Raw genomic sequence first — 13,016 nt, 5'->3', positions numbered from 1 at the left:
CTAACCGACCTCTACCAATCTCAAACATAGCATATTTTGTTTCCTGAAGTTTGTGGTGCATTTTATTTCAGATTTACGTTTTTTGGTAGTACCAAGTCAAGATACAAAGTCTCACAAAATGGGGATCGTGACGCTGCAACATAGCAAAACCAATTTGCTTGAGGCTGACAGATAATATGTAGAAAAATAAAACATAAAAACAGCTGCATTTGTATCATATTCTAGGTGAGGCTGACGACTATTTGAACATCCCTCGTAGTTATACCCGTTAGAACACCCACCCACCTCTCCGACTCTACATGCATGCAAGTGTGTTAGATATACCCGTTAGAAACCAGGCCCTACCTCACCCCCACTTTATATGTATACATATCAAAACCTCAAAAGATGTTTGCGAAAAGACATGATACAGAGGACAGTTTATATCGATTATATATCAGGACGAATATCATTTTCGTCATTTAGCTAATATTTGTCAATTCATTCTTGGGTTATCGCACTAACAATCTTTATATTGGCAAAACCCTCAGATTTTTGCTGTGACCTTGAAAATTATCTCAAGGTCACTCCATTTCACTTGTGTTGGTGAATCTCGCCAATATACCTTGGTACCAAATTTAAACAAAATCCATCAATTCTTTCTTGAGTTATCGCCCTAATAAGCTTATTTGATGTATGAAATGCAACGAAAAACAAACACCCGCGTATATACGAGTGATTAAAACTGTTATTACAATTTACGTAAACATTTATTACATTTTACCGCAACGAAAATTATTACAATTTACGTCAATTTTTATTACAATTTGCGTATTACAATTTACGTCAATTTTTATTACAATTTACGTTTTTATTACAATTTACGTCAAGTTTATTACAATTTGCTGCAAGTATTACAATTTGCGTTTTTATTACAATTTACGTCGTAACAAGCCTGACCACCCTATCCCGTTAGTCGCCTTTTCCGACAAGCATAGTCGCCTTTTATAGCAAGCATGGGTTACTGAAGGGCTATTCTAACCCGGGCTATTCTAACCCGGACCTTCACGGGTCGCCCCAACAGTAAATGAAAATGAATTTGTAAACCGGCATCACTACCACAGCATCAATACCCAGATCGCTTTCGATAGCGAAGACAGGATAATTGACGTTGTCGCTCGGTGGCCTGGATCAACACACGATTCACGCATATTGACAAACAGCGGTCTCTACCAGTTGTTCGACCGTAATGTTGTCCCCATGGGATGCCACCTTCTCGGTGACAGCGGTTACCCCTGTAAGAAGTGGCTACTAACCCCTTTCCTAAGGCCATTGGCAGGACCACAAACAAACTACAACAGGTATGTAAACTTCCGTGTAAAGTTGCCGATTGTGATCAGCAACATAGAGTGGTGTCCCTTGTATTTACCTCGAATAAACATTAAGCAATCGTACTCATTACACATTATAGATCACAAACGTTATTACATTTAGCCTGGATAACCGAAGCAAAATACAGTTTTCATGAAATACGAATTCTGTAATCAGGTTGTAGACATTTTATGAGTATGCTGAATATGACTAGAAATTATTTTCTTAAAACATCATAAACCACCTAAATAATCTATGTAAGTGTTACTGTATTATTAGGGTTTTTTCCGAGTTATTTAGTGAATAAGTGACAGTTATCAATGACAACACAAACAGTTTTTACTGTGCTGGAGATTTATGATATTTTATTTCATAACCCAGATCGCATAAAAGAACAAGGAGCAGTGTTGAAAGGGCCATTGGCCAATTCAAGCGCAGATTTCCTGTTCTTCATGGGGAAATCAGGTTAAAACCTGAGAAGGCTTGCAAGGTAAGAAAAATATAATCAACAACAGTTATTTCTTTAGCACTGTTTACTTGCCACATAAATAATACAAATAAATTGACAAGGTAACAAAGCTAAATGGCAATATTATTAATAAATTACAATTTTGCAAGATGTATGAATCACTGAAAATATGAAACTATATACATTTATATGCTACTATATATCACGGATATGATATGGGTTTTCATGAATTTCTATTTACTGATGCTATTGAAAATATGTAAAAGGCAATACAGTAGTTCATCATCTCAAATGTATACTGCATGGCAATGTCTATACTGACTTTTGTATCTAAATTTATTATTTTCCATTTATCACTAATTATTCCATATTTCAGGTGATCATAGCATGTGCTGTCCTTCACAACATATGCAAGGACAGAAACATTCCAGTACCAACCACAGATGGGCATGATGGATTTGGAAGGCCTGATGGGCAGAATGGAGGTCTACAAGGAATCACTACACCAGTGGCTGCACTGAGATATAGAGAGCACTTCGCCAATAAAAACTTTCCATGTAAGATGATTTTAGGATCTTCTATCATAGTGTCAGAGTTAGAACTATAAATGGTAGATTATATTAGTACATTTAATACAGACAATCCTCTCCAAAACAAAATTAAGTTTTATCACTCCTACTATTTATACATTCTACACGATAGCTTTATTTATTTGTAATATTGTATATTCCCTTATCTTCATGTGTACTATTGACAATTTAATTTCTGTTTGGCTAAAGGCCCCACAATAGTTTTTCTAACAGAATCTGTTTTATCCTTATATTAGACAAAGAATGATACACCTAATACCCAAATATGTAAATATTTCTGATTTTCAGCAAGTACATTTATGGCAGTTTAAGTTAATTCAGTTTCATGATTTTATGTTTTAGGTATTCCTTTTTCAATGTTAGGCATTCTATTTCCAGCTGCAATTTCTGTTTTAACAGAGCTTCCACTGTGTGGCATCTTGGAGCATCTGGATGGACTGCTGGCTCCTCAGGACCCATTCTGGCTCCCTCTGGCTGTGGATGGGGGTCACACATGGCTTCATAAATCTGTCTAAAAATAAAATGATAGAAATGTGCATGTAATTTTCATATAAATGTTCTTTCAATTTTAACAAGCCTGTTGTTTTGTGTTATTACAATTAGATATAAAAAAACATTAACAGTTGTTCATTACATATATTTATCATAACAGACAGTGCAGTTAAAGCATACCAAAAATACATGTATGTATGAACACATTTATGCACAAGTGAGGTGATGATATTCTAACCAAAAGGTACCTCATATCATTCATATTTACCTGTCATCGGTTGGTACCAAGTCAAGTACCTGCAGCATTGTTGAGTCGACTGACCCAGGCACACCTGTCAGTGCCACATTGTCCTGGCCTAAAATGTCAATGACAGCATCGGTCACTGGGCTGATTGATGTTGGTGCTGGTCCACCTCCTGCATTAAAATTTAATCACAATCATTACTTTGATTTCTTTTATTTAAAATAACTTCATATATATATATGTTCATTGCAATAGGACAATCACTATTCCATTCAGGATCACATTTTTTAAATATATACCCTTTATACAAGAAATACAACAACAAAAAACACAGGGACGATTGTTACTGATTATTGCTCCATCAGTAATAACTTATTTGTTAAGACAATTGACAGAAGACTGATAGATATCATTTAATACCCGTGACTCATATAGAGGATATATGAAATGAAGAAAAGTACTTGCCTGTTCCTCTAGTCATTCTGCTGAACTCAGAATACTTCTGTTTTGATTGACTCTTTATGTTCTTCCACTTTTTCTCTACCTCTTCTTTAGATCTGGGATGCATACCAGCGGAGTTGATGGTTGCTGTAATAACCTGTTGAGTTGAATGAAAACTGTCAACCTTTCTTATGATATACATATGTTACTATCTGCTTATGAATTACTATGTCATGACCATAACTTGTTAGAAATCAACTATATGTATTATGATTGTGGACAAATAAGAGGCAGAGCATTTGGGAGAAAGGATATTTTTATAAAATAGTATTTCCTAATTTTTTTTATAAAAAGTAGGATTTCCTATTTTTTTAATTTTCTATATATTCTTGAAATCAATTGTTCTAAAATTGTTTACACTTATGATGATAATACCTTGAATAGGTATCACTCAAAGCTTTCATATTTAGTCATATATTTATAAACAAGGATTTCCTAAAAAAAATTATAAAGTAGGATTTCCTATTTTTTAAAATTTTCCATTGTTAGTAAACAAAACACAGGAAATTTTACAAATATTCCTGACACTACATGCTGTAGCCTCATCAAACTATTTATTTGCATGAGGTCATGTTCGCTTAAAAAACTTTTTCGTTCATACATGTTCCTTTCCTTCGTCGTGTGACCTCGGCTAATCATCACCTACACCTACTACATTTTTCCAGTGTTTGGTGCATTTTGGGCTGTTTCATAGGCGTACCAATGTAATTCAGAAAAGAGAACAGAAAATCGTACTTATTCAAAACAAATAAAAACTATGTGTGGCACGTAGTCTAAGACATTTCTGTATTCTTGACTACACCTTGACAGTCGGACCCAATGTTTACATTACCTGCCACGCCTCTTGTCGCTTCGCCGACGTCACGCCCGGACCAAACTTCCCCTTCCAACACTCTGGCGTTTGTTTTCACGAGTTCTGCCAAAAGCAGGACCTCCTCTTTAGTCCAATTAGGTTTTCTCTTCTTTATCTCAGACTCCGACATCTTTTTCACAGTGTATTACCGCGGTATCTCAATGTGTCGTCTGCCGTAAATAGCAAAAGGGAGATCCCAACGAAAGCCATTTTCACACCTTTTTATATAAGAGTTCCGCCGGAAGTCTAAAAATAACTCGGATTCACCCTAGTGATCACGCGGGTATGCACTACGAAAAAAAACTTAGTTTGTCTTTGGAAACTTAGCTAAGTTTCTGACTTAGTAGCTTTATGAATAGCATCTTAAGTCTCAGACTTAGCTAAGTCAGTTTTAAAGAACTTAAGTTTGGACTTAGGAAAAATCTTAGTTTCTTTATGAATACCGCCCCAGGTTCATACAATATTTATTCAGCTAATGGTTTAAACATTTTTATTCATAACACCGCTCCCATACAACATATAATACAAAATTTAAGTGAAGCATGTGTCGTCATCGGAAGTGACTATCATATAAATAATACATGTGTACATATTACATCAAATACAAGTACCACTATCATCCAAGTAAACATAAATATATAATTCATTATTCAGCTAATTACATAGATAGATAGATACATCATATACACTATATAGTAAGTGAATTAAGAAGTATAATTGACAACTTAATGAAAGTACAGTACTTTAATATCGGGAGTCAACATTTCCTCTTCTTCAGTATATTTACAAAACATGTTTTGCCACCCAGCCTGCTGCACGAACAAATTCAATGGGCGACTTCTGTTGTCTCCGGAGCTGATCCTGCAAACGGTGGGGACGAGCATCTATCTCTCTGTACATCCTTTTCCTGGGTCGTGCAGGAGCTCCATGGTCCAGCTGGGCAATCCGTCTCCTGTTCATTGCCTCGATGCTCTTGATCAGCTCGATGAATTCAAAGATATTAGGGTGACTGTGCCTGATGCTCTGATTGAGTGAGTGATGAAAGCCTTCAAGATGATTATTTGTTCGTGGGCCGCCTGTTTCGGAATGGTTCCACACAGGGATGTGGAAACATGCGTCATCGTCAACCCACACACTCACAACGTAGTCCTTGAATGCCTCACAGCCTCGGATGTCTGGTGCATGGTTTATGGCCTCCAACCCAGTGTCTTGGACAAATTCAGGAGGTAAAAAGGGAAGGGCTACAGCAGATCTAAACAGATCAGAAATGAGTGAGTGAGTTATTATTTAACGTCACATCGGCAATATTGCAGCCATATCGTGACGAGAACATGTTTGATTATGAAGTGGAATATATGTATATAATAAAAACCTGTCGACAAAGGACAGCAAAACAACTAGAATATCACAATTAGAATTAAAACCAGCGTGGAAAGTTTAAAACTAATAGTACTATTGAGACAATACAATATAAAAACAGGCTAGAGATCGCCAACAACAGAAGGTAGATCCCCATACTAGGGACCATGGGGACTTACAGTACCTTTGCTACCTGCATGGACCTTAGCTGGATTTATAACATCCCTTCAGCCGCTGGCGATTGTAGGAGAATTTAGCCGGAAGTTAAAAGAACAAAAATACTACGATTAAAATGTGGTAAATTTACATCTTACTTTGAAAGTTTGGGGACTTACGTACCCTCTCAGGAGGACAATGGTTTTACGATACTTTAACCCCCTTTGAGGGCACAGCCACTAACAATCTAATTTACTCATCTAAACTACCAATAATAAAATATCTTGGACATCAATGTACAACTTCTAAATGCCACTGAAAGACATTATTTACAAACTATTCATCAAAATTTATCTAGCAATTCTATTTCTTTTAAAAATTCAATGATTAAATGATAATTAACACTAAAAAGATCCTTCACAAACAGGTCAGAAAAGTCCTCATTCTCTTTGTACGCTATCACAAGCCCTAGGTCCTGGGAGTCTCCATTATAGGTTTATTTCAAAGAGTAGTCAAACTGGGAGTAATTAGCTATACAGGTACAGTACATTATTAAGTGTAGGGGTGCTCCATTATATGTTTATGTTCGTGAGTAGTCATACTGGGAGTAGTCATAATGGGAAGATACCGAATTAAACCACCCCTGGCGACCCCGTCAGTACCTGGAGCCACATTTGCTATTTTAAGATGCTTCGATGAAAGATCAAAGGCGCCGACAGTACTTTATCTCACGATAATGTACACTTTTTGCATTACGTCACACTGTATTTGCGTCACTGCGCCATTCTAGTCTGCCCCCTCGTAATAAAACGTACTCTTGGCAACCGACGTCCCGATGCACGTCAGTTGTCGCCAACAGACCATATTTTCAGTTTATTTCACCTTTCGGAACTATTAAAATGTCGCAAAAGAAGTTATATTGTGCATTTATCGATTTTTCCAAAAAGCATTTGATACCGTCTGGAGATCAGCACTCTGAAAAAAATAAAACGTTTACAAAATATTATATCTACGAATCGCTTTAAGGGTATTTTTAACTTTAAGATCATGTGTTTGTAACGGCGATAATTATTCTAATTTCTTTTTATGTAAACAAGGTGTCCTCCAAGGAGAGACCTTGTCTCCAATTTTGTTTTCACTATTTCTTAATGATCTTGAAGATGCTTTTGTTTCAGATTCATGTTTTGGTTTACAACTTAAACCCGGTGATTTCCACAACCGCTTAGATGCGCTCATTGCACTTTTTGCCTTGCTATATGCTGATGATACCGTCTTTATGTCCTCAGACCCTTGTAATTTGCAACATATGTTAGATTCATTTCATAATTATTGTAAAAAATGAAAGCTTACAATTGATAATAACAAATCCAAATCCAAAATTCTTATTTTTTGGTGGATCCCAAAAAGTAGTTTCAATATTGGAGATACTATCCTGGAAAATGTAGATTATTATCCCCATCTTGGCATCACACTACAAAAGAATAGTATATTTACTAAAACCAAACGTATACTGGTGGAAAAGGCAACAAAAGCAATGTTCTTTGTATTACGCCAAGGTAGAAAACTTAAACTTTCCATTGATTGTCATTTGAAATTGGGGCCTAGTGGTTAAAGCGTTCCCTCGTCAGGCCTAGGACCCGGGTTCAATTCCCCACATGGGTACAGTGTGTGAAGCCCATTTCTGGTGTCCTCCGCCGTGATGTTGCTGGAAAATTGCTAAATACGGCGTAAAACTTAAACTCACTCACTCACTCATTTGAAATTGTTTGATTGTATGGTCACCCCGATTCTTTCATATGGATGTGAGGTCTGGGGTTTTGAAAATACTTGTTGCTTTGAAAATGTTTATCTACGCTTTCTCAAATATTTAGTATGAATCAGGAACAGTACACCTAATTTTATGGTATATGGCGAGTTTGGTAGATTCCCACTTGTAAATGTTATTAAAAGCAGAATGGTTTGTTTTGGGGCTAAACTCTTAGACGGAAAATCATCAAAATTATGCTTCTTAATATATAAATCAATATTCAAAGATTATGTATTTGGCAAGTGTGAATAAATGGATAATCTATCTTGAGAGAATTTTCGATAATCTTGGACAGGGTTTCATCGATGATGATGATGATGATGATGATGATGATGATGATGGAAATCCCAAAATTTTAAAAGTAGATTTTGGCTTAGAACTGTTATTAAAAGTAAATTAAAAGATATTTATCAGCAAACATGTATGTCAACAATTGAAACCTCTTCCAAAGCAAGCACTTATAGCATCTTCATTTTCTTCCAATCGAGACAGGTAGATGGCGACGAATCCCAGTAAACGAGAGAAAGTGTACTATGTGTAACCTAAATGATATTGGTGACGAATTTCATTATTTATTTATATGTTCCAAATTAGAATTAGAAAGAGAAGAATATATTCAGAAGTATTATTATATTAGTCCAAATATGTATAAAATGAATATCCTATTTAACACCAATAAGCTAGGAACTAAACTTTCAATTTTTTTGTCAAATAATTATGGCTTTATTTAAGAAATAATTTCAATAACTTAATATGTAACTTGCTCGATCTACATTGCACCTATCATACCGTTTGCATATACTTTTTATGTTGTATAAATGTATATAAATAGTATTTATGTACCTCTAATGCTGCAGTTTGCAGTCTGAGTGAATAAAGTTCAGTTCAGTCATCGCCTCGTACAGCCTCCTACAGTAAAACCAGGAGCATAGCAACCCAATTTTTTCGCGAAAGGCCGATAGGTTGCAAAGCTATATATTGATATAGTATTCAACGCTTGCCCAACCTTTTTAGCACCAATCATGTGTAAGCCCGGGCTATTTTCATAAAGGTAGCTACGCCCCTGAAACTACTCCGAAGCACCCCGTTTTGAGGGTTACATTTGCTTCACTCTTCTAACACCACTGGTGGAAACAATACGTACAATAGTTCAGGGCGAAAGTGCTTTATCACACTATACATGGGTGGTAGAGCGAACTGTATTTCGCAGGATGGGCATACAACAAAATGGACATTTTTACCCCGTTTAACCCAAACTTATGCCTGTGAGTCGCTAGAAGGAAAGTACTAGTCATATGACTTATCCTAAACGGGTGCCCATTCAATGTTGGGGCAGAAGTCTTAGAAACTCTCAGGACTGAAGCTGCCTACCAGATGTGGAACAGGAGGATCTCTAGCTCTAACTTGACGCCCAAGACAGTCACATATATGTTCGATTGGGTTAATACCGGGTCTCTTTACTGGCCATGGTAAGGTATTGATGACTCTGCAAATTGGCGCAGCCCGCAGCCTTCTTCTGATGGTACTTGGTCTTCCTCGGTCACAGGTGCCCACGTGATCCCTCACACGTTTTTAAGAAATGCCCCTTTATTCAGGCGGTGCTTAATTAATGTTTTTACGTAATGCTGTATATATATTTACTGAAACTTTGAAGACAATTGAATTTGTGTAATACTTGGGAAAATGACCTCCAAAATTTGACAAGCAATGTGTTAGGTACGACAACAAACGTTAAACTATCGGATGTTGGAGATTGAGTCCCTTCGACTAAGCCATCTGGACATAGACTCAGAGTGAACGTGGGTCTCTATCGTGATTTTAGTTCAGTGTTTACATGAACGCCTTAAACATAATGAAATGCCTTTATAAATACAGAACTATCCTGTATATATGTATATGTATATTCAATACGTTGTATGCTAAATTAATATTATCACAATTCATAATAGTGCAGCAGATAACTGAAAATTTCAAGAGAATCGTTCACTTCCGGAAGCAAGCACCAAAATTGGTACACATACTCCTGGGGGATTGCTCTTTTGATAAAATCCGTTAGCCACCTAACATTTCAAGATGGCCGCCATGGAATATAAAGAAATATAGCAATAAAATTGCAAAGACCCGTCCGATTTGAACCATCTTGGTGTCAAATCATAGATTTTTGACTATGTAGAATCAGAATTTTGAACCTTGAACGTATTCACTGGCTTCCCGGTACCATATCTCAGTCCCAAAATTCTAATATTCTGCAAAATAAGAGGTTCACGAAACGACTGACTCTGCTAAAGTGCATGGTAATTTATATCGCAGTTGTGTTTGAGGTTTTGCATGTGTAGTATCTTTCTGTGCAAGGCTTGCAAACTGGACAGGACACGAAGTTGAGACTTGCAGGGGAAGATGTAGAGTAGTAGCCCCGCATCCGGCCCCGTGTAGAGTGTAGAGTACATGTAGTTTAACATAGATGTTTAGTTAGATAACCGCGCCTGTATTGACAGGGTGTGCCAGCGCTTGAGAGCCGAGCCAAGGGTAACGGGGCTGTACATTGCTGTGCATGTAGTTACCTGGATGGTTTACAGATCGCACGGGACTTAAATGATACTGGATGAACGATCGGGCTTGGTGTAGGTCATATGTTTTTATCCCCGAACCTAGTCGTATCCTATAACATATTGTGCGTGATTGTGATCAGGGTGGTAAAGGGATAACCCCTCGGCCTCGATTCACTAAATACAGATAATTAATATTTTGTGATACCTGGATAACTATTCACCAAGATGGCAAATACAGATACAGGATCGTCTACATTTCGGACTGACTGGAGCAAGTGTTGTCTTTGCCAGAAGAAGAGTGAAGAACATGACAGCTACACTATGATTGCGACTAACATTCCCTTTCACGCAATTAATGAGATGCCGATTGTTCTGGCTCCAACCAGACTTGATGATGGTGGTGGCATTGTAGGAACTTTTAGGAGGAGCAAGGCGCAATATCAACAAAGTTGTCGCCTTATGTTCAATAAAACAAAACTTGAGAGAGCCAGAAAAAGAAGAGCAGAGGGTGCTCAGCCAGTAGAATTCCAGACCAAGCTGTGTAGAACCAGCCTTGATGGTCAGACGTGCTTCATATCTGAGATAGAAGACCCATCCTCTGACCTAAGACAAGTCATGACTTGAACCTCAGCAACAGACTTTATGAATGTTCCCAAACTTTAAATGATGGAAAACTTCTTGCAAGGCTCAGGATGGAGATGCTATTGCACAGGAGTTAAAATGCCATTTTGCCTGCTTAACAGACCTGTGCAACAGAGAGAGGACGTGCCTCAGAGCCAACAAGAGACTAGAGCAGGAACATGCACTCGAAGAGGATGCCTTCCCAGAGGCCTTCTCAGAGCTTGTCACATATCTGGTGGAGAACACCAGATCTGGTGAGGGTCCTGTAGTCTTCCGACTAGCAGACATGGTACATCAACTCCACAAAATTGAAAGAAAAACTGCTATCACAAATACCTGAGTTGGAAGCTCACAAACAGGGAAGGGATGTTCTTCTGGCTTTCCAGAAACATGTGGTCTTTTTTTTTTGTCAGAATCTTCTGACTATTATAGTAAAGCTATTATCTTTGACAAAGCAGCTAACATCTTGAGAAAACATATGCTGGACCACAAGTTCATATTTGACGGAACTTTCCATGAGGGGTGCATCGAGCAGGCTATTTACACTTCTTCAGTTTGTGACCATGCTTGAACACGGAACGGACATCAAATCTCAACTGAGGTTTGGTGCATCAAAGACAGACCTAGCAATTGCTCAGCTGCTTCAGTACAACTGCTACGCAAGGGGATGTCCGTACACACAAAGACCAGAAAGAGAACGTTGGTCGAAATGCTAAACGAGCATGGCATCGGCATTTCATGACAGGGTGCTAGAGATATCTGCACAGCTGGGAGATGCAACTGTCAACATGTACGTGGAGGTTGGGGTGGTCTGTTCACCAGATCTGCGAAAAGGACTGTTCACCACATCAGCCATGGACTGCATAGACCACAATCCCACAGCAACGACAGCGACCACTTCTTTCCATGGAACCAGCGTCTCTTTTTTCCAGTACCCAACCAAAGAAGACAAAGGTGAAGAGCGTGGATAGCTGAAGTTCGGGGAGGAGAAAGTGAAGACTGTTCCCGAACTTCCAGACTCTTTCATCAGTGTCACCAAGACCAAAATGTGAATACAAAGATAAAAACGAACCTGCAGACTAACTACAACTACCATGGGGAATATGTAAATATCAAAATATAAAACTGAACACAAGTTATTCAACGGTACCATTAAAGATAAGCATTCAGATGAGGCAAAAATGACGAATACTTTAGCATACCTAGATAGACAGGTGTATACATGACCAGATACGCCATTACCTAGCTAGGGCGTAAGATTAACGGAAACGAATTCTCTGACAAATCAGGAAATCATAGAGGTCATTGACAACCGGCGGTGTTCGCCGAGCGGTTCACGAAACAGAACTCTAAGCTAAATGGGAGAAGCGTGCGTTCACTAGACCATGTGAGGAGTCCTGGCTGGTGCCAGGCGTCAGGCCGTGGACGTTTTCTCCTGTGAGCTTCCTGGATGGCACATAGCTGGCGCTCGGTATCTCACGAAAACTATGAGTGGACTTGGAATAAAGTAACATATATATAGAGAGCATAGTGATAACGTTCAAAACAAACACCCGTGGCTGTGAACAAACACATTTGCATTTAAGGCTGCGACAGATTTGTTTAATAAATTCCGCCTTTTGGTCACTACAAGAAAAAAATTATTTGAGGTAGTAAGTAAGTCCATTTTTAAGCCGCACTCAGCAATATTCCAGCTACATTGCGGCGGTCTGTACATAATCGAATCTGGACCAGACAATTCAGTGGTCAACAGCATGAGCATCGATCTACGCAACTGGGATACGATGACATGTGTCAACCTAGTCAGCGAGCCTGACCACCCGATCTCGTTAGTCGCCTCTTACTACAAGCATGGGTTACTGCAGATCAATTCTAACCCGGATCTTCACGTGTCTTTCTGAATTAGAGCCTAAAACAGACTAATTTAAGCGATTCTCGCAGTGATGTTATCACTGAAATAACAAAATTCAATAATAACTATCACAGTAATATCCATTTTATTGCACGGGCCTGTTGTTACGTGTT

The 13,016-nt window shown here is 38.1% G+C and overlaps 1 protein-coding gene across 1 annotated transcript; it reads left to right on the top strand.

Moving 5' to 3' along the window:
• Positions 1–1,059: 1,059 nt before the first annotated feature.
• On the top strand, positions 1,060–2,897 carry LOC124267442 (putative nuclease HARBI1). The gene is made up of 4 exons (XM_046702364.1): positions 1,060–1,340; positions 1,732–1,840; positions 2,196–2,376; positions 2,809–2,897. Coding segments are annotated over exons 1-4 (393 nt in total). The 5' UTR covers positions 1,060–1,239; the 3' UTR covers positions 2,811–2,897.
• Positions 2,898–13,016: the final 10,119 nt, after the last annotated feature.

Source organism: Haliotis rubra, unplaced genomic scaffold (genome assembly GCF_003918875.1).
Source record: "Haliotis rubra isolate DU_JTF1 unplaced genomic scaffold, ASM391887v1 Scf131, whole genome shotgun sequence".
Taxonomy (NCBI): Eukaryota; Metazoa; Mollusca; class Gastropoda; order Lepetellida; family Haliotidae; genus Haliotis; species Haliotis rubra.
Note: the sequence above shows the minus strand (reverse complement) of the source record. Positions and strands in the feature narration are given on the sequence as shown.